General features: G+C 46.1%; 1 protein-coding gene across 1 annotated transcript in view; it reads right to left on the minus strand.

Annotated features, from left to right (window-relative positions):
- Nucleotides 1-19,604, minus strand: part of ETFA (electron transfer flavoprotein subunit alpha) — a 456,279-nt gene that overhangs the window by 141,537 nt on the left and 295,138 nt on the right. The window contains exon 9 of the mRNA XM_078685235.1: nt 19,248-19,330. Within this exon, the coding sequence (XP_078541361.1) occupies nt 19,248-19,330 (83 nt within the window). The remainder of the gene's footprint in view (nt 1-19,247; nt 19,331-19,604) is intronic.

The following is a 19,604-nucleotide window of genomic DNA, read 5'->3' on the forward strand; positions in this document are numbered from 1 at the left end:
GAGAGTTGAGACAATATTTATGAGCCCTGTAACATCATTACACATGCCTCTCTCATCTGCCCAGGCTCAATGAAATTGCCAACTATCTTACCTTCAGATCTCTACATCAAACATCCACTTAAAGCTGTCACAAACATGCCTCTCACAATCTGTTGCAATAGCAGTAAAGGGGGTCTCCTTAAGGAGATTCAAGACAAACTGCAAAGGATCTAAAACCACAACATTTCAATAAAACATGACCACATCGCACCCACTCTGAAATATGTACCCTTCTGCACATACAGCAGATCCCTCTTTGGACCTATCCAAAGCTACCTTGCTAAAGTCATTCACCCCGACCAGCCTTCCGGGCACCCAAGATCAGCTTTCCTGAAACGGCTTGCAATTCGACCACAGACTTGATGGAAGAACACTATTTGTACGTGGTTCAATCCTCCAGAAATCTCCAACTCGCTAAGAGTTGAGAACTTCTGTGGGTTCAGAAAAAAGCTTAAATGTCACCTTTTGTGACAACACAGAGACAGACTGTTATGACCATACCAAATTAATTTTCTGACCTCATCCATATGTCCATGCAGGTGTTAATCACTATCTGGGTTTTCACTGAAGCTTTACTATCCCTTCACACCTGTGAGATTACATTACTTGTGGAGAAGCTTGACATTCATGACCCAGCACCAAGAGACCTGTTGGTGAACGAGCGCTCTATAAATTACCATGTAACCTAACATAACATAACGTACCATCAGGGCCTACAGATTTGCATCATTTAAAACTACTGCGCAACTTTGACCCTGCCATAAGTTATTACACTTGCACAGTGCCTGTGCTACCAACGTTAGGAGACAGTATTCATGAGTACACAGCACTTCACGTAGACTCATCAAAAATACAGTAAACTATGATTTGTTACATTACTCCGTGGGACAGTAAAGTTCATGCTTACTCCAAAATGTAATAAGGGTCCCAATTAGGAAAAGAAAAGTTTCAAAACATACTTGGAAACATCACCAATGAAACAATTAAAAGAATACTGTTTACAAAACCAAGACATTGATCCTAAAAGTAAAATACCACATGGTATGTAACGGCAGGCAGAAAGAATTGCTGGAGAGTGGAAATACTTGGAGAAGACTCATCGGTGTCTATACAAAAACAATTGTTTATATTTATGGGAATTATTTAAAAACACTCAAATATTCTACCATAGCTTCCAAAATAAATGACTATGGGGGTAAATGAGGAAGAAGAAAAGGATGAGTGGGGGGGCGTGGCCAAGACGGCGAACATGGCAGACGTAGCCCAAGCGAGCTCCGTCCCGCCGATTCCTTATCCTGCCTGAATCCTGCGTCGCCCCGACCAAACTGCACCCCAAATCAAGTGGCTGCAAGCGGCTCCGGAGGAGACACCTCGGCAGCAACTTTGGTGTCCCGGCGGTCTGAGACCAGGGAGATACAGCCGCCGGGAGCCCGGACAGCGGCGAGGCCTTCATCACACGCTGAAGCCGGGACCTCGATTACCGGGTAGCCCGCCCGAAAGTGAAGGGGAGCCGGGGTGCGCCGGCGGAAGGTGCCGCTCCGGTGGAGAGACGCTGCGGAGAGACGCTGCGGAGCGACGGTGGGGGTTGGGCTGACCCCACTCGCGCCTGGACACTCGGCGCGGCGGCAAGAACGACGGCTGGAGGGGGACGAAGTCGGCGCCCGGACGACGATTGAGGTGGGGTAAGGAGTGGCGGTGAGGCGTGAGGCCTAGCGGGGGAGGGGACGCTCCGGGACTGTGCCTGGCCCCACTCGGAGGCGGGTTCGAGCCACGGGGCTCAGTGGTACTGGAGCATTGGGGAGGCGGCCGTCATACCGACTCCCCTAACTATCCCCCCCCCTCATTCGAATTGTGACCCTGCTGGACTCTCCCCGGGTGCCGGACAATCGGTGAGGGGGGGGGGGGGCTGGACGGACCCCCAAAGACTTTTGCATAGTTACAGGCGGCCGGTGGCCCCCCGGGATACCTTGGCATAGACACCGGGAGACGCAGCACGGGCTCTGGGTTGCCTCCAGCAGACCCTACGGCGAAGTGAGTGGCCCCCATTGCCGCGTGGTTCGGCTGCGTGGACCCAGCACTATCCCCAGCCACTGGGCAGGTAGCGACTTGCGGGTGCTCCGCCGGGGTGTGCACCACGTTCGGAAGTTCACGGGGCCATGGCCTGCCCCGGCGACCTCGGAGTCACTCATCGCAGGAGAACGCGCATGCAGTGAGGGGTGCCCTTGGGCCGCCGGTTCCCCCACGATTGGGATCACTACTCTGCCCGTGATATGACGAGAGGGGGTAACAGCGGCAACACTTCCAAGCAGGGCCCGATGGACAAGTTTGCAGGGCCCAGTGGGGGTGCGGGGGCTTCTGGCGGTTCCCAGAGCACTGGGCCGGACAACGCAGCGTTGCGCACACAAGAGGTACTGTCCATTAACAAGACAGAAGTTACCTCGCACTTCACTTCTTTTAATAGTGCCAGCCCGAGGTCCTGAATAAATTTTTCTTTCACCTACGAGCCAGGTACTTTTTAAACCAGTCACTACCCACCACCACTCACATTATTTTGCTTTATCACTTGCACCACACACACCACACATAGCCATTTATCAGTGCTCCCGCGTAGTCGTAGGTCGTAGCACGCCGCATCCCGTTAGAGGGGTGCGAAGACCCCGATGATGAAGCATGACACCAAGGGGCCTTTTGGTGTGTGAGGGGTATTTTAAAAGACACTAAGTGCTCCCATATCCTTTGGGTAACACTTCTCCTTCGGTAGGATTCCTTTTGTTTATACAAGTCTTCAGAGTATGGCGCGACGCTCTCCGCCGCATGGGATGGTGGAACAGGCTTACGGGTGAAACTCCACTGTGGCACAATGGGAGATTGCCCGGTTTAGCTTCGCTGCTGGGCTTTGAAGGCTGGGACACTATTGGCATCTCGGCGCTGGGCCACGTTCTGAAGGGCTCAGTCCTCAAGTCGTTCCAAGCATTGCGGGATGAATACGACATGCTCCAATCCCAATTCTTCAGATATCTACAGCTCCGACACGCCCTAACCCCCGCAATAGCAGACATAACGTCCTTACCGGAATTCAGTCCCTTAGAAGCTAAGATATTTATGGGGGAATTGGAAACAAAGAAAATTTCGACCATATATCAAACGTTGGTTATCCATTGTTCCCCTTCCCTTGATAAACTGCGGGCGGTCTGGGAGGGAGAGTTGGGGGAGTTGGAAGAGGAGGACTGGAGAGAAGCCCTAGAGGCCCCTAGGGGAGCAGCGATAGCAGTGCGCCTGCGCTTTATCCAATTTAAGTACCTACACAGGGCATACTATACGAGGGAACGACTGTGGAAGGCGGGGCTGATAGCCTCCCCGGAATGCCTGTGGTGTGGAAGTGCGATAGGCTCCTTCTTGCATACGGTCTGGGGTTGTGTACGGCTGCAGAGATTTTGGACTGGCGTGTGGGACTGTCTCGAGGAAGTGTTGGCATGGGAACTTCCTCGCACACCAAAGTTGGGTCTCCTTCATGTTATGGAACAAGTGGGGGGTAATAGGTACAAACGTCACTTGCTTCTTCTGGGTCTCACAGTGGCCAAACGGGATATAGCCCAAGCCTGGAAGGCCCCCAGGGCTCCACTGGTAGGGGTGTGGAAGCGAGGCATGGACTTCAACATGGGCCTGGAACGCCCAATCTTTGAGGCCAGGGGCTGCCCCAGGAAGCACTATCGGATCTGGAAGAAATGGGCAGACTATAGGGGCCTGCCACTGGACCCCCCGGCGCCACGAGCCACTGATATAGACCACATTCGTACTGCCCCTGAGTGAACTGAACCACACGCTGCTAATACAATGCTTAGGCTCCTGTTTCTGGACAATGTAAACACCGTGCAGGGTGGGGGGTGGGAACTGGGTGGGAACGAGGGAAGGGGGGTATAGGGAAATGTTGATTGAATATCTTGACCTTTATCGCTCTTATATGCTCACTGTCTTCCTGCTACTATGGAAGCAGTGTTTCTTTTATATTCTGTCAACTGCTAAAACCAAATAAAATTTGTTCTGAAAAAAAAAAAAAAAAGGATGAGTGGCCACTTTGGAAGGCAAAGGTGTCCACATGACACATTCATGCTAACAGAATGCTTAGTTCCTAAAATGAAATGCATCAACAAAACTCAGGGATTTCAACATTGTTATGTTAATATAACTTGATAAAGCGCAATAAATCATACCCAAAGGTATATCTCGGCCCTCAGCCAGCAAAAAGCAAACAACCAGAGACTATAACAACCACGGTTTCAACATTTTCTTGATTCTAGTGAAATCCGCACAACAACGAAGATGGAAAGGTAGTTGATTCCAGACAGTAGGGCCAGTGAAGAAGAGTGCTCTGCCACATTTCTAGAAGTGCAATGGGAGGAAATAATCAGAAGCTCCTTATCAAAGGATCTGAAAATGCGGTATGGCAAATGGCGATGCAATTTATCCTTTAGGCATAAAGGGACAATACATCAAGGACTGATGGGTAAGATGAGTCTTAAACAAGATATACTTTCTGACAGGAAGCCAAAGAAGATTTCTGAGAATTAGAACAGAAGGGTAGCCTTACAGACCAGGCGGGAAGCAGTATTTTGCACCACCTGGAACTTAGACAATAAGATGACATTAACTGCCATAAACAGCACATTACTATAATCAAGGCGGCTTACAACCAAAGCCTGGACCAGTCTTTTCCTGGCAGAAGATGGTAGCCAAGGAAAACCCCTCCTCAGAAGTCTCAGTTGCAAAATAAGAACCACAAATTGCAACAATGAGATTCTTCATGGAAAGTTCCTGGTCTAGTTTAACGCCCAGATTCTGTACAGTGTGACTTGGAGGAGGAGCTGCCGCCAGCTCCGCAGGCCACCAGTTTGGGGTCCAGAGGAGTTGAGCTTTTCCAAACAGCAATGTTTCCGTCTTTTCACTGTTCAGCTGGAGACAATTCGTTTTCATCCAAGCTGCAATTTTCCACAGATAGTCTTAAAACAATGTTTAGCATTGTCATGTTCCTGCCCCAGCAAAATGATCAGCTGGGTGTTGTCGATATGAGATTACATCAAAGCCACAAGAGTTAATAATCTGGGCCTGGGGGCCACATAGATCTTAAACAAAGTTGAGCTCAGAGATGAGCCCTGAGGCACCCCCATGTTGATGGAAGCAATGTGCAATTTAAATGAACCCAACATGATTGTTTGTAAACAGGCTGTAAGCCACAGAACAGCCTTGCGTCTGATACCAATCACCTACAGTTTGCTGATCAATACTGCAAGGGAAATGGTTCTGAAAGCCGTTGAAAGGTCTAACACCACAAGCATGGCAGGGAGACCAGCATCCAAAGTATGGCGGATAGAATCTGTATCTTCCACCAGCGCGGACTCTGTGCTGTGAGCAGCTCTGAATCTCGATTGGGAATGGTCCAGAATCTTATGGTCCTCCATGAATGCCATTAGCTGTTTAATGACACAGATTTCCAGCATTTTCACCAGCAAAGGTAGAAGTGATATGGGGCGGTAGTTATGATCGGCAATCAATTTTTTAAGTATGGGGGAACCCAGAGCAGCCTTCCAAGCTAGTGGAATTTTGGCAGATTCTAGCGAGAGATTGAATAGCGAAAGAATAGAAGGGCTACTCGGGTTGCAAGATTTACAGAGACTCTAGAGGGGCAAGTCTGCAGGTGAAGCAGATTTGGCATTAGGCAGTAACTCCCGAATTTGGCCAAGGTTTGAACTGATCTAGGTTCTGGATAGTGACCTTGGGAGACAGATTTAAAAGGGTTGAATTTGACTGAATCTGGTTAGAAGAGAACTTCCTATATATAGCTTCTATCTTATTCTCAAATATGTCTGACAAAGAGCTGCATAATTATTGGGAGACTGAGATATCCGAGATACAGGCACGACGAGGCTGGGTGAACTTGTTCGGCACTTTATGAACATCTTTGGTAGAAATACCCGCCTTCTCGATTCTGCCTGATACATAACTTCTGGAATTACTGACATGGGCATGGTAGTGGGATAATGCAAGTTTGTAAGCAGCTTTATCAGATGGGGGTTTAGTATGGCGCCAGCGTCTCTTCAGCCTTTTACAGCCAGCTTTCAGAGTACTCCGTTTCATAGAGTACACCATGGGGCATGTGGCCTGGAGGAGGTGTGCCTAGATTGAGGACAACAGTATCCAGCGCGAAGATATACAAGACCATACAAAGTTTCGAAATAACGTAACCACTTCGGAAAAGGCAACGTTTGTTGCATGGCATCCGGGAACCATTTATATCCTCATTTCAATGGGGCAAGGTTGCGGCATACAGGGCCTCGAATCAATGTGAATGAGTAGTAACATACTGATAACTGACTGATGAGTGTTCTATATTAATCCATTACCCAGTGGTGCTAGGAAGTGATAAGGAGCAGTAGCTACACACAAACCATATTTTGTTTGGCCAGCAACAGAGACTGCCACTGAAATGCAGTGCCGGTGGGATAAGCAAACTATTACAGTGGAGGCAAATAGCACATATAAATATGCATATTGATATACTATATAGGTATCCTTTGGAGTGAGAGATCAGCACACAAAACAATATGGACAACCATTGAGCAATGCCACATTCAACGTAAAAAAATCCTAAGAAAGCTGGAATTTGTTGTGGAAAAAGCTTTGCTTATCTTAAGGTGTTTTGGAGTTCACTCTTGCAAGCAACTGAAAGCATGCAGCCAACAATGCCTTTAAAATGTATATACTTTCAAACCTAAAAACTGATTTTTTAATCAAATCGCGCTCTTATGTTTGACACGGCAGTCAAACTGTTCAAACTTTTACTTAGAAAACTAAAATGCTACCTATTTAGTGCGTTTTTTAAAGGTTGCTTCACCGTGCTGTCTTTGGCCCATAGTGCAGGTGCTCATCCCTGAACTCAAACTCACCAAAGTAAAGGGAAGGGGGTGAGATCACATCATTTTCCCTTTGCTCCACATTATATCACATCCTCTCAACAGCCTCCTGTTTGCCGCGGAGAGACTAGTTGGACAGCAAGAAGCAGAAATTACAGAAATGAAACTGGGCTCTCTTAGAGCCTATTTCCTTTTTAAATCGCACTTACGCAGCGCAGTGTATTGTTTACAATTCAGCAGGCTTACAACCAGCCCGCAGCACACCATTCATTGTTTTCCTTCCTCATGTCTGTGGTGCTGTGATGTGCACATGACCGCATGCATGGCTCTGCGTCTGATAAATGGAACCAGCATTTATCCATAAGCCACATCCTTATGTCCGTTCCTTCAGAATCCAGACCCCCCCCCCCCCCGCCCCCCACATCTGTGGACAATGGTACAGCCCATAGCTCACTCCCAACAATATTCGATTATCACCAGCTCAGGGAACCTCTGGCTTCCCTGATGTAGCGCTCTTCAGCTCTGCCCCATATTGTTTCCAGCAATGTCAGCGCGTGAGAACACGGGAGTGCTAAATGCATGAATGAATGAACAGAACATGTATGTAGCGCCTCCACAACCATGCCGTCTCTAGTGTCTTCATCCAACGAACCTGGCTCAGTTGTGACTTATGAACCACAGATGATGGCGAGGAGCAACCTTTCATGGCAGCCTGGCATGGAACAGGCGTCTCCCCACTGCAGGCGAGCCGGGCTCACCACAGGTGACAGGGGACACTGAGAAAAGGATCTAAGAGGCATTGTATAATCCCAAGCTGAGATCACACATCCATACAGGCCTGAAGATGTGCGTTCCCATTACAACCAATTTAACGCAGACGCCAAGCACCTACAGAGCGACAGTTCACTGATGTAGCTCATTATCTTCAGCGTGCACACCAACAAAAAACACAAATAAATAACGGTTTGCTCATTCTTACCAGAGCGCTACCATAACTGCGCAACTTTCAAAGACATTATTTAAAACGTGGAACCTCACCCCGGCCTCCACACCATGCCACGAGAGGGGCGGTCGAACTTTGGCCAGAAACATTCCCACTCCATTGCACCCTTTCAGGGGCTTTGATCACGCATGCCGTATAATCACTCTTAAAACCCCGCTTCGGGTGTCTGCGGAGCGCCGGGCCACACGGCCTTTCTTTTCACCCTCCTGGGGACGGCCCATCAATTCCTTTCAGCTAAATGCACTCACATATGAATATTTTAGTACAATTTAATGTTGCTGCACCAACCCCAGAGGGGCAGGCATCAATTTGTGAACACAGCTCTCGTGGAGTTAAAAGCCAGGCTGATAATGCATCTGAAAGTGCCTGTCAATCAGCGGCCTTTTCGCAAGTCGCCGACGGAAGCCTGTGAGGCCCGCTCCGGCTGCACTCCGAGGGCTCGGCGGCTGGGGTTCCAGCGCCGCTGTCTTTCAATGGAAATATTCCAAAAACCTCTTCCCAAGCTCTGGCAGCGTCCCCCGGCTGCTGGCTACCTGCTAACCCCGAGAATAACCCGCGCCTGCTGGGCTGGGAATGAAACGCACAACTAACAGGTCTGCAAAGCAAAAGGAACCTGGGGGTGGGGAGGAAGGTGAGAACGTAAATAATCCGAAGCAAACTATTTATTTGGGGTTCCTGTTTGGCGCTACGACCAACCAAATAGGTGGCACGATGTAATTATATCAATTTGAAATTATCACAATTCATAAATGTTTTTAAACTCAATTCCTTTGATTTCAGGAGCTCTGGTGAGCATTTTGTATTTAGCTTTATGTGACTGCCCAAAAAACACTGCAAAGTTTGGAAAGATGGTAATATTCCTAGTTCGAGGGCTGCATTCATTTTCATTTTAGCGAATGGCCTTCCTTTAATCCTACTGGGGAGGGGGAGGTTTAATGCATTCTCTTTAGCCTCGAGAGGGACTACAAAGCCACTTTAAAAGCGCTCTGGTCGGGGCCATGGAACGTGTTATGTTATGACTCATTAACGAGTATCGCACCACCTCTCCCGTGGGTAATAGGCGGGGTCAAAGGTCACAGAACATAAAGTCTGACACAGCGCCAAGTTTGAAATTCTTTCGAGGTACTTGCTCAAACCACTAGAATTTATAAACAATGCAATGAAGATCATTTTTTTATATGGCACGGATTGTATTGAATAAAAAAAAAAACACTAGGTAAAGCAATGGTGGCACAGATTATGATATGATGTTTAAAATGATTAAAGACAGGATATGAACATTACTAAATCTGCAGAATCTTAAGCGAGCGAAGAGTGGAACATTCTCAATATGAGCATCTGTCACTTAAACAAAATCGACAAATTACTTACCTTCAGTAACACTCTTTCTGGTGAATACTCTAACCGCAGATTCTTAACTTTAAAATGCTTCCCAGGTACCAGACTGGATCCCAAAAACTTTGCTTCACAGCAATGCTCCTGCACGCTGCCAGGTGATGCTGTGTGGCTCACAAGGGATCAATAGATTTGTATTATTTCTGGTCCTTCAACTCTCCATCAGCAGTGTCGCTTTAAGCGGATTGAAGTCCAGGAGTGTCTCTATAAGTGTCCCTTAAGAGCTAAGCGCATACTGGAACTGGAGGTACCCGAAGAACTGGGGTTTATACAGGCCAAACTCCTCATGTGTCAGAGCGAATGGTTTAAAAATGTCACCCTCCCTGTCGTACAAATGGAAAATTCCTACAGTGTCCCATTGGTCAAATCCCTTAAGTACTGACTCTTGCTAAATTACGGTTCGCACCCAGAGAGGGAGCTCCTTGATCAGTTTCTGTCTTCAGCCCAAATCCTTAAATGTGTTCCTCCAAAGCTGAAAGAGTGCCCCTGGGGCCAAGAAAATGTAGTGCAGCACTGGCATTCCCTCTACCCCCCCCCCCCATCACCCACTTCAGAGGCAAACACGCTGTGTGCGTCATAGTACCATTCATTTAGGACTAATAGGTGTGACGCTCTGTAATAGGAGAGGATGTCAGCTGCTGCTGTGCCATGGTCATCAGTGGATTTAAAACATTCAGGTAAGGCTAGCTTCGGAGTACCGAGATTCCACAAGAATCCCCTCAGAATAGAATTGATGTTGGTGAACGATGAACAAGAGATGTTGAAGGGGAAATGTCGTAATTGGTACAATAACCATGGCTGTGCGACTGTTTTAAAAATAGCTGATCTCCCCTACTTATCTAATATCGGCTGAATGTTCCGGGACCATGCTACCCGATGGTTAATGGATACTTCGAACTAAATATTACTCACCATGGAATAGATACTAAGGCAGTATTTCCCCAGGTGTAGGGTCTGGGGCAGGACTCAGACCAAAAAATGCCGCAGGAGGGAATAGGCGAAATGACGTTCTTGTTCAACCTGGTTGTCAAGGCAGTATTGCTTTGTGAACGGGTGCACTGACGACATCTGGCATCTTGCCTGAAGCACAAGCACTCTGCATGTGCAGTGGTAGAAGCCTTATGCATGGGGGAGTGGGTCCACAGTGTCTGATTCTTAGCAGGTGTCTTTTAATGCAGAACCCTATACACTTCAACAAGATTCCTTTCCTGCACACCACTCCATTTCTTTGCTTCAAACCCAGAAACAGTTGATCACCCACTCAATAATCCTTGGTATGATGAATGCAAATTAAAGACCTTCTGGGGTCCAGCCGATGGAGCCTCTCCTCCTCTTTAGAGGGATGAGTGGGAGCAAAGAACACTGGCACAGCGATGACTTGCACCCAGGAAGGGAGTACCAACTTTTGGCAAGAATGCTGCTTGACTCCTCAGCACTAACTAGTTTGGGAAAAAGGTGGTGTGGAACAGATGCACCAAGAGTGCCTGAAGTCATCTCTTGCAACAAACTGGTATAACTGCAATGAGGAAAACAGTTTTTTAACGGAACGACAGGCGATGCATGAAGCCGCTAGGCTATGCTCAAATGGCGAACACATGAGAACCTTTGAGTTCCCAGCACAAACGATTTGGAAGCAAACAAGTCACATAAATCTCAGCGCAAAAAGTGATTTAAACAAGGACTGTTGGTCTAGAAAACGCAGAAAGTTCGAAAGGACAGACAAATAATAATGCCCACTGCAAGGCCTTGGTGGACCAAAAATAAAACAAACAAAAAGATGTCCAACAGCTTTGCTTGTAAAGAATCAGCCTTGTGAATGCCACACCAGCCACAACTCTATACAGTGGCCAGCATAAATGGATTTTGTGGAAGGGAACCTAACGGCAAGGGTGAGATCCACCATTTCAAACAGCAAATCAACCACAGTACGTTGCCACCACTCAATCTCTACGTATGTAGGTTTAGATTGCACAGATTCAGGGTGAAGATCTATCCCTGTTGCGGAGGCAGGATGTCCTCTTGAAGTGGTAGCCTGATCAGACGACAGATGCTCATGTCCAGAAGGGCCATGTACCCCCTCCTGACCCAATACAGATCAGCTAAGATGACCTGGGCCCGGTCATTCCTGATCTTATTCTGAATTCTGGGTAGGAGAGAGGGGCAGGAAGAAAGGTGTATAGGACATCCGAGTTTCACTCGTTTGAATGCACCTCCTATCAACACTGCGTGTTCTCAACAGTGTTGAAAAAATCTTGCCAGGTTTCTCCCGACTGATTGAAGTTTCCCTGCTCCACCTCGGAATGTAGATGCTGCTCATGATCCAGCAGGCACCTCCTGCTGAGTTGGTCTGCTCTTGCATTTAGATACCCACCCAATCAGGAAAATACCCTGGTGTTCCAGGTACTTCCGGACGCGTACAACCTCCTCACATAGGACCCGGGCCCCACTCCACCCTGCTTGTTGCAATGAGAACTTGCACCAGCCTCCAGTTGATGTACGTACAGTCGAATGACCCACAACGGTAGCAGACTGATGTGGAGCTAGGTCTGCACTGGAGAAACCAGAGTACCATGATCACTACCAATCTCCAGGTGACCTCTCCAGCCCAGCAGGGATGCATCCGTCACCACTGTCAGCTCTGGGTGTGGAGGGGAGAGGGGAGAGGGGACTGCTGCTCGACCAACTATGTTCAAGCAGCTACCACTTCAGATCTCGTGTCATTTCCTCCGAGACCTGGATGCCATTGATCAGATTGCCTTACTTCAAATTCCACTGCAGAGCTCACATGTGAAATCTGGCATAGCTGATGAAGAGAAAGCAGGAGGCTAAGATTCCAAAAAGCCTCAGAGCTGCACTCACCCTGATCCAAGAGCGAGCCTGAACCATCAATACAATTTCCTGAATGTCCTGAATTTGTTGCAGCAGAGGGAAAGCCCTGAACTCCAATTATGTCCAGATTGCTAAAATAAATGGGAGACTCTGAGAAAGAGTTAAGTGAGACTTTGGCTCATTGAAAGTGAACCCCAACGATATCAAGAAGTTTGCAGTCATCCAGAGGTGACCCACGACTGATTGTGGTGAGCCTGCCTTCAACAGCCAGTCATGGAATACCGATATCCTAGAGCCCCGGAGATGGGCTACGACCACTACCATAACTTTCGTAAACACAGGTATATAGCGCCAAGCTACTCATGTTGTCTGATTCCAAGACGGAGGACAAGCAGGATGGGTTCATGTCTAAAGTGCTCTGGAGCAGGCCCAGTCTTGTGATCCTACTTGGAATGCCCCCTTCCTCTACTGGAATAAACTGGGTGCAAAAACCAGTAACCCTTCCCCTCCAAACATGAGATGAAGCTGCATGAAGCCAAAATACAGAGGAGCAACTGATGTCACAATACCAAGATAGAAGTACTGGCTTCCTTACATATATACAAAAAGCGCAGGATTCTGCCTGCCGGTACAAACTCCCAGAAAAGGGGGTATCTGTGACCCAAAACTCACAGCCCTCCGTAAAGGGGAAAACTACTCCTGAGGAAGAGTGGAACCATGCAATTGCCTCTGTATCTTCAAACTAATGGCTAAATACAAAGACCATTGTGCATTAACACATGGAAGGAAAGACAAATTCACAAAAGTTCTGCAACTCCCCCAGAAACAACTATTGCAGCAGAAAGGGAAACGGCAAGTGAAGGGCTAAGGCCCCAATGCTCATCAACTGACAGGATACTGCTGGCAATTCAAAGTTTCAAAGGAAACCCTTGAACACAAATTCTGAGAGGTGGGCTCTGAGGTCATGCTAGTTAAGCAGGATATCAGGAACTTGGTCAAGAGAATATATGGTGTAGAAGAGAGAATATTCAGCAGGAAGACAGTCAAGGAACTTAGGGACAAAGTGAGACATCTGCTGGAGTACGCTAAAGACCTGATAATGTGTGTGGAAGATGCAAAAGGCCACTCCCACAGGAACAATCTCCAATTTGTTCCCGGAAGGCGCATAAAGAAAAGACCCAATAGGGTTCCAGAAACCCTGTCAAACCTCGGGTATAGAAGTGGAAACCTTTCCTCCCTGCTTCATCATAGAATGGGTGCATAGGGCAGTGACAGCAAGGCTGCCTCCAGGAACCCTTCCCCCAAGATCCCGGATATCTCGCTTTCTGAATTACAAAAACAGAGACATGATCTTTGGTGAAGTCAGAATCAGGGGAGAGGTGCTCTTCAGCTCAAAGAAAATTCTTGCCTTCTCCAATTACACGAAAATGGTCAATTGTCAACAAAAAAAATACAATCAAGTAAAACAAACTACAAGTACCTGGACTCAAACATATGATAATATATCCAGCCAAGGTAAAAGGGATATGTCAGGCTAAGTCTCACTTTTTCAAAGCACTAGAGGATGCATGAACCCATGCTGCGTCAATCAAGAGATGATGAGCCTGACCTGAGAGCAGTGCATCCACTGGCAGCAAGACCTAATGAGTAGAGGACACAACGCTCGATGACCCTCTTACAGTTTGTCTGAGCAATGGGTCTGACGGACATCTAGAGGATGAAACATTTAAGGGAGAGACAATAATCGTTACTCCTCAGGGCAAATACAATCTATTCTAGAGATGACACCATACTTTTATTCCGGCAAGGACATTTTTTTATCACTGGAGGAAAAGTATTATTGGCAAGGGAAATTTCAGATCACTCCTGACAATGGGGGCAGTGGAGAATGGGGAGTGGGGGGGGGGTGGGAGGGGGTGGAGAGCCAGAGAAAGAGGAGCCAAATGGAGATTGAATGCATGTGTGATAACTAACCTTGCAACTAAAGCAGGCGTCAGGACAGGCATTGCATTATGTTTTAAGGAAAACGAGGGAACGGTGGACTCCACAAGGATGCTATGGGAGGCATACAATGTCATACTTGGGAATAAGGACTGGAATATTGTTGCCCACAGAAAGATAAAAAAAACTATCCACAGTGTCAGGAACCCATCAACTCAAGATGGATAAAGAAGCCCAAGATAAAGGGACTCTGCCTCAATATCTGAGGCACACCATCACTGCCATGACCCACAAGTAGGGCAGACCCCAAAAGAAGTGTGTATGGTATCAGCCAAATTCATTATTAAATGTAGAAACAAAAATATTGGTTACTAGATTTCTGGGAATCATCAACTTCCTCATACAAAAAGACCAGTCAGAGTTGATCCCCAGGAGTTCGACCAGGCTTAATCTTGGAAGACCACATAATTAGATGACCACAATGCAGCCCAAGACAGAAGCCTTAGCAATAATCTTTCTAGATGCTTAAAAAAGGTACGACTTGGTCCATTTGCCATTCTTTTTATAATTGAGTAGCTCTCCTATACCGGGATCCTACAGTATTGGTCAGGGTTAGCAAGGTGACGTTCCATGCATTCCATTAGGGATGGGGCACCTGTAAAGGATTGAACCTTAAATTCAAGGTATAAGGACACTTAGCCCAGTGCTTTCCTGTGAAGCACCAAACCCCTAAGGTGCAGTTTAAGTCCACATAACTTCATAAGGCCACCACTATTTCTTGATTTTACCACCACTATTTCTTGATTTTACGTTTGAAAAGACAGTGGCTCCATAAAAGTTTAATATAGTGAAAGCTACCAAATCCACTGGCATTCTGTAAAATCAATTGTACGAGGCATCATCAATATGGTGAGGAGGGAGCAAGCCACCCCTCGTCACCACATCATCAGCATCTTAGGGCATCTCCAGCTCTGGCATAGGATCAGTCAGAACCACAAAGATAATGGAGCCTCTGCTGATAGGAGCAATGTACCAGAAGAAGTGGGTTAGTGTCAGATTGTGTGATGATTGGTTGCTCTTTTGTAATTTTAGAGCACGCCATTGGTCAAGCATGAGTCAAGATCAGTTTGCACCTAAAGTTTTACACCATGCTCTCCTAGAATGCCTCCCTCTTCTACAGGGTCAACCACAGACTAAGAAAATCCCTCATGCCATCTCTCTGGAGTCAGAATGGCAGGGTGAAGGTCAACACCCACTTCACTTTTTTATGCTTTCGCTTGGACTTGCACTTACCGCGTGGACTTCAGGCACAAAGTTGATCAGTCGCTGGAAAGGCCTATAGACTGGGTCCTCGCAAATTACTTGGATCAGGGACAGCACATACACAGACTACAACTTCTTGTGTGCTGTAACACAGAGCTATGCCTCCTGGTTTCGAATTGCCATCAAGTGCATGAGTGCACACTTGTCGCATGATTTAAGAGTCTTGGCCGAGTCAAAACCTCAAAGACCTACATCATGCAGATCTTTGAGGACGGGCAGATCCTGCAGTCAAATCATGTCTTGAAACATGTTGTTTAGGGAGTGGATATTGCTCCCAAGCACACTAGAGAAAATTAGTTTAGAAGCTTTAGGTAAAAAACAACAACGTTAGGAGCGAAACTCCAGTTTCGTGTTGGAAGGCATGAAAAGTAAGGAAAGAACGGAGCCACCTAGCTGTGCATGGCGCATTGCTGTGGCATAACGTTTTCCCGATCAAGGCTGGCACATGGGGTGTATTGTAAGGTGTAGAATCTGAGCTTAGATGTAACTTTCAGAATTCAGCACTATATGGTGAGCATCTGGGGATATCAGATTTTTCTCTTCCAACTTTACCACTTAATGAACTACCCTCCAGTTGATATGATCGTCGTATTTTTCATATAGGAATTCCCACTTTCTGAATTTATCAGGTTTGTTTATTCAGATGTACGCTTAAATAAAATTTCAGAATTGTCAATGTGGTTAAAATATTTGTCTCAGTGCAATGTGATGATTTAAGTTGCTGAAATATATTGTTAATATTTTGTTCTAGCATAGCCTGGCATCTTAATTTTCTACAAAATATTCTTAGATAGGTATAATTTAATATCTCAATTTAATTTTGCTTCTAAACAGTAAATGTTTAATGGAACAATGAAATGCCAGAGGGGTTTCTATATTGATTATTTATTTTATAATATTCAACAATGTTCAAGGCAGAGTATGCAAGCTTCATAGAAACATTAGTAGTTAGAGAAGAACTTGAAACCAGGGACTCCAAGGTGAGGTTCACACAGTAACTGTACACAACCTTCTTTGATTAAGGCTGCAAAAAAGACCATCAATTCTTCCACCACGCTGATCTACCTGCTCGAAAAACACATTTGCTGAGGCACAGTCGAGAATAACAGTTTTCTCCTTGTAGAACACTATTTCTATTGTTCAAAACAGGTATGTGAGTGTAAGCAAGGGCATTTATGAACCTCGTGGAGGCCAGTTTTGGTGCTATGATGAATTCAGTTAGATGAGAGACAGGATGGGTAATATAGAGAAATTTAAAATTACCGTCATAATGTTACAGTATTTCTGTTGTTCTGCCTAATGAGAAATATAATTGCCTTTCACTACCACCATCACTATCTTGTTCGTTTTCATAGTAACTACTATTTATATTATGTGCACTAGGATATGTTTTAGATTTTAATAAAACACACAATACCAGTGCCTAGTCATAATGAAAGAGGGTTTGAGTTCTACTATTCCTGCGGACCTCATAGAGCTGATGGTGACCTAATATGCCCTTCAGAATGCTCGGTGGGTGCAGGAGCTGCAGTCCACCAGGTCCACAGGCTCATATTGGTACAATGACCAAGTCCTTTGTGCCAGAGAGTCAAGGCACCCTCTCTCTGGCCGCGTTCTGGAGTGAATTCTGGAAAACATATCTGAGTGTGCAGCATTTCACCATAAAATCTCCATAATCAAAACTTATTTACAACATGCCTCTCCCTTTTTGCCTTCGTATCCTACTCGCTCTTCCCAACAAAACATTTACTTCTTAGATTGCCACACTCACAGCGAGATACACTATCAGCAATTAAGTCAATTATTTTGCAATATTCATCACAATAATAAACAGAAAACAAACACCATTCCCGAGACCCAGAAAAAGGAAATTTAACAAGAGGGGCAACAAATTAACCTAGCTAAAGCGACAAACACCCAAGGAGAACATCCAACCTAATCTCAAGGATGGCCATAAGTATTTGGGAAGTAGGGGCGGCCTTAGGCATGTGCAAGCTGTGCACCTGCACAGGGCCGCCAAACCCCAAGGGCCGCCACGCCAGTATATATCCTTAATATAATAATCCTCTGAGGATGGATACATATGCGTGGCGGCCCCTGGCAGGGATTTGGCGGCTTCCGGCTCTGTTCCACTTCCAAACACCCTACCCCCCCCACCCCTCTTCACTGGCTTCCGCGCACCGCCCCGCCCGGCCCCCTCTACCGGGGCCCCTACCTATGCTCCCTGCCCAGGGCCGCCATGAGCCTAGAGCCTCCCTGTGGCACGGAGTTCAATAACGGCAAAACTTAGAAAAAGAGACCACTAATTAAGTAGTTTGGCATCAAACTGGTTGGATGGGAGGAAAATAGACGTGGCTGATCGTTCATGGCTAAATGGGTCATGAGGTTGCAACACTTTGCCTAGACATCGCGTAGTGCAGCTGTGTAATCATTTGTGTACGAGGCCTAGGTTGTAAGATTGTATGAGTAAGTGCCTCCTTTAAAGCAGGGGTACACTGCTGCTGCGGATCCAAAGGGAGGTGTGAAGGCAGTGATTGGGGATTGTAAAGAGGCAGAGATGAAGGAGCTGCTCTTGCTCTCAGATGCCCCTGCCCTGGCAGATCTGCCTTTGGCCTGCTTAGATTCAGTTTGAACCAAGGAGATAAGTATGCGGATCAGTAAGGTTGAGACCCAGATTGTTATTTTTGAAGGTGAAGATGGCCGTCTGCAGATCTTGGATGTGATGAATGAAGAGAAAAGACAAACAAGACTGGTAAGCAATGAGACCGCTTATGAGCTGCATGGCCAGATTGAGGCAGTTTCCTTGAAAAACAACCTGAACGTGGAAGTCTGAACCATTTTAGTGTGGTTTGTGTAGATGTTTAAAGTGAACAAGATTTGATAAGCGAGAGGGGGAGTGACGGCCTTAATGAGGCTTTTTTATGATCAGTGACATGACCAACATTGGGAAAGCATATCTGAATGTCATGGTTCAAGATGAAGAACAATAATAGGTTGGCATTTATGGAGCCTTTTGGAGGAGAAATGCAGGATTAGTTTGCTAATAGTGTCTAAAATGGTATAGACATATCAAATCTCAATGAACGGCTTTGAATCTTCCCTCAGCCAAACTGCCTGAGCCCTTTATTCCAGATCGGTATTTTTGTTCAACCCAGAACTCAATTGGATTTGTCTACCACGCCGACCCTGTTGTGAACCTATGCTACTGTTAATCCTATGCTCAAGTTCGTGCAAACTATTTACAAATATTTATTTAAGGATTTCAGGCTTAACAGTCAATAGATATTAGTCTCCCCCTGGCTACTGGTCTTGTGGAGCAGGAGGACATCTGCCTTTCTCAAGTTTTCTGGCATAACTCCATTGCTGCTAAGCCCCCGGACAAATTTACTAGTGGACTGACAGCACTTTTTCAAGCTCGTAATATCCAGCAGTGTATAACACCTGCCAGAGTGCTTTAGCTAGCTTCTACCACTACCAATACATTTCCCCCCTATTTCCGATTCCCAGTTACTGCTAATGACCAAATGGAGGCAGTGAGCCAGTCGTCTCCCGTCTCTCGGTTGCTCATCGGTGCACCATTATATTCGATCTATGATAACAATACTAATCAAATTCCTGAGTTGAACAATTTACGTTTGTATTGGTTATCCATCACTGCAATGGCCTCTGCAATACAAGTTTTCCTTTTTATAGATCTTTCTCAAACATCTAGGAAAAAAACAGTTGAAGCTTGTTCTACAATTAAAAAAAGTAAATTGGATTTGGAATGCACAATGAAGCGTATAAAGGTACATAGTCCCCAAACTTACAGGTGCTACTATTTTCCCGGTCTGTCCAACCTGCATGTCATTGGGAACAAAGCCGGCATCCACAGCGGCACGAGAGGCACCAACTAAAGAGAAAGAATCAATCAGACATACACAATGACACGAAGATTAGTAACCGTCTTCAAAACTAACCTCTGTGGCAAAGCCAACATCATTTTATAGTGTTCAGTTGTAAAGTTTCATTGCCTTCTTTGCTAAGCTGTGTAAACACAACAAACAAAATCTATCTGTACCCAAGGACAGTCTCTTAATGGCCAACAATCTTCACAAATAACTTTTATGCTTTGGATAATGAATCCCATTTATTTTAAAATTCACACAACTATATATCATTTGAAA

The sequence above is a fragment of the Lissotriton helveticus genome, chromosome 3_2, assembly GCF_964261635.1.
Source record: "Lissotriton helveticus chromosome 3_2, aLisHel1.1, whole genome shotgun sequence".
Classification (NCBI taxonomy): Eukaryota; Metazoa; Chordata; class Amphibia; order Caudata; family Salamandridae; genus Lissotriton; species Lissotriton helveticus.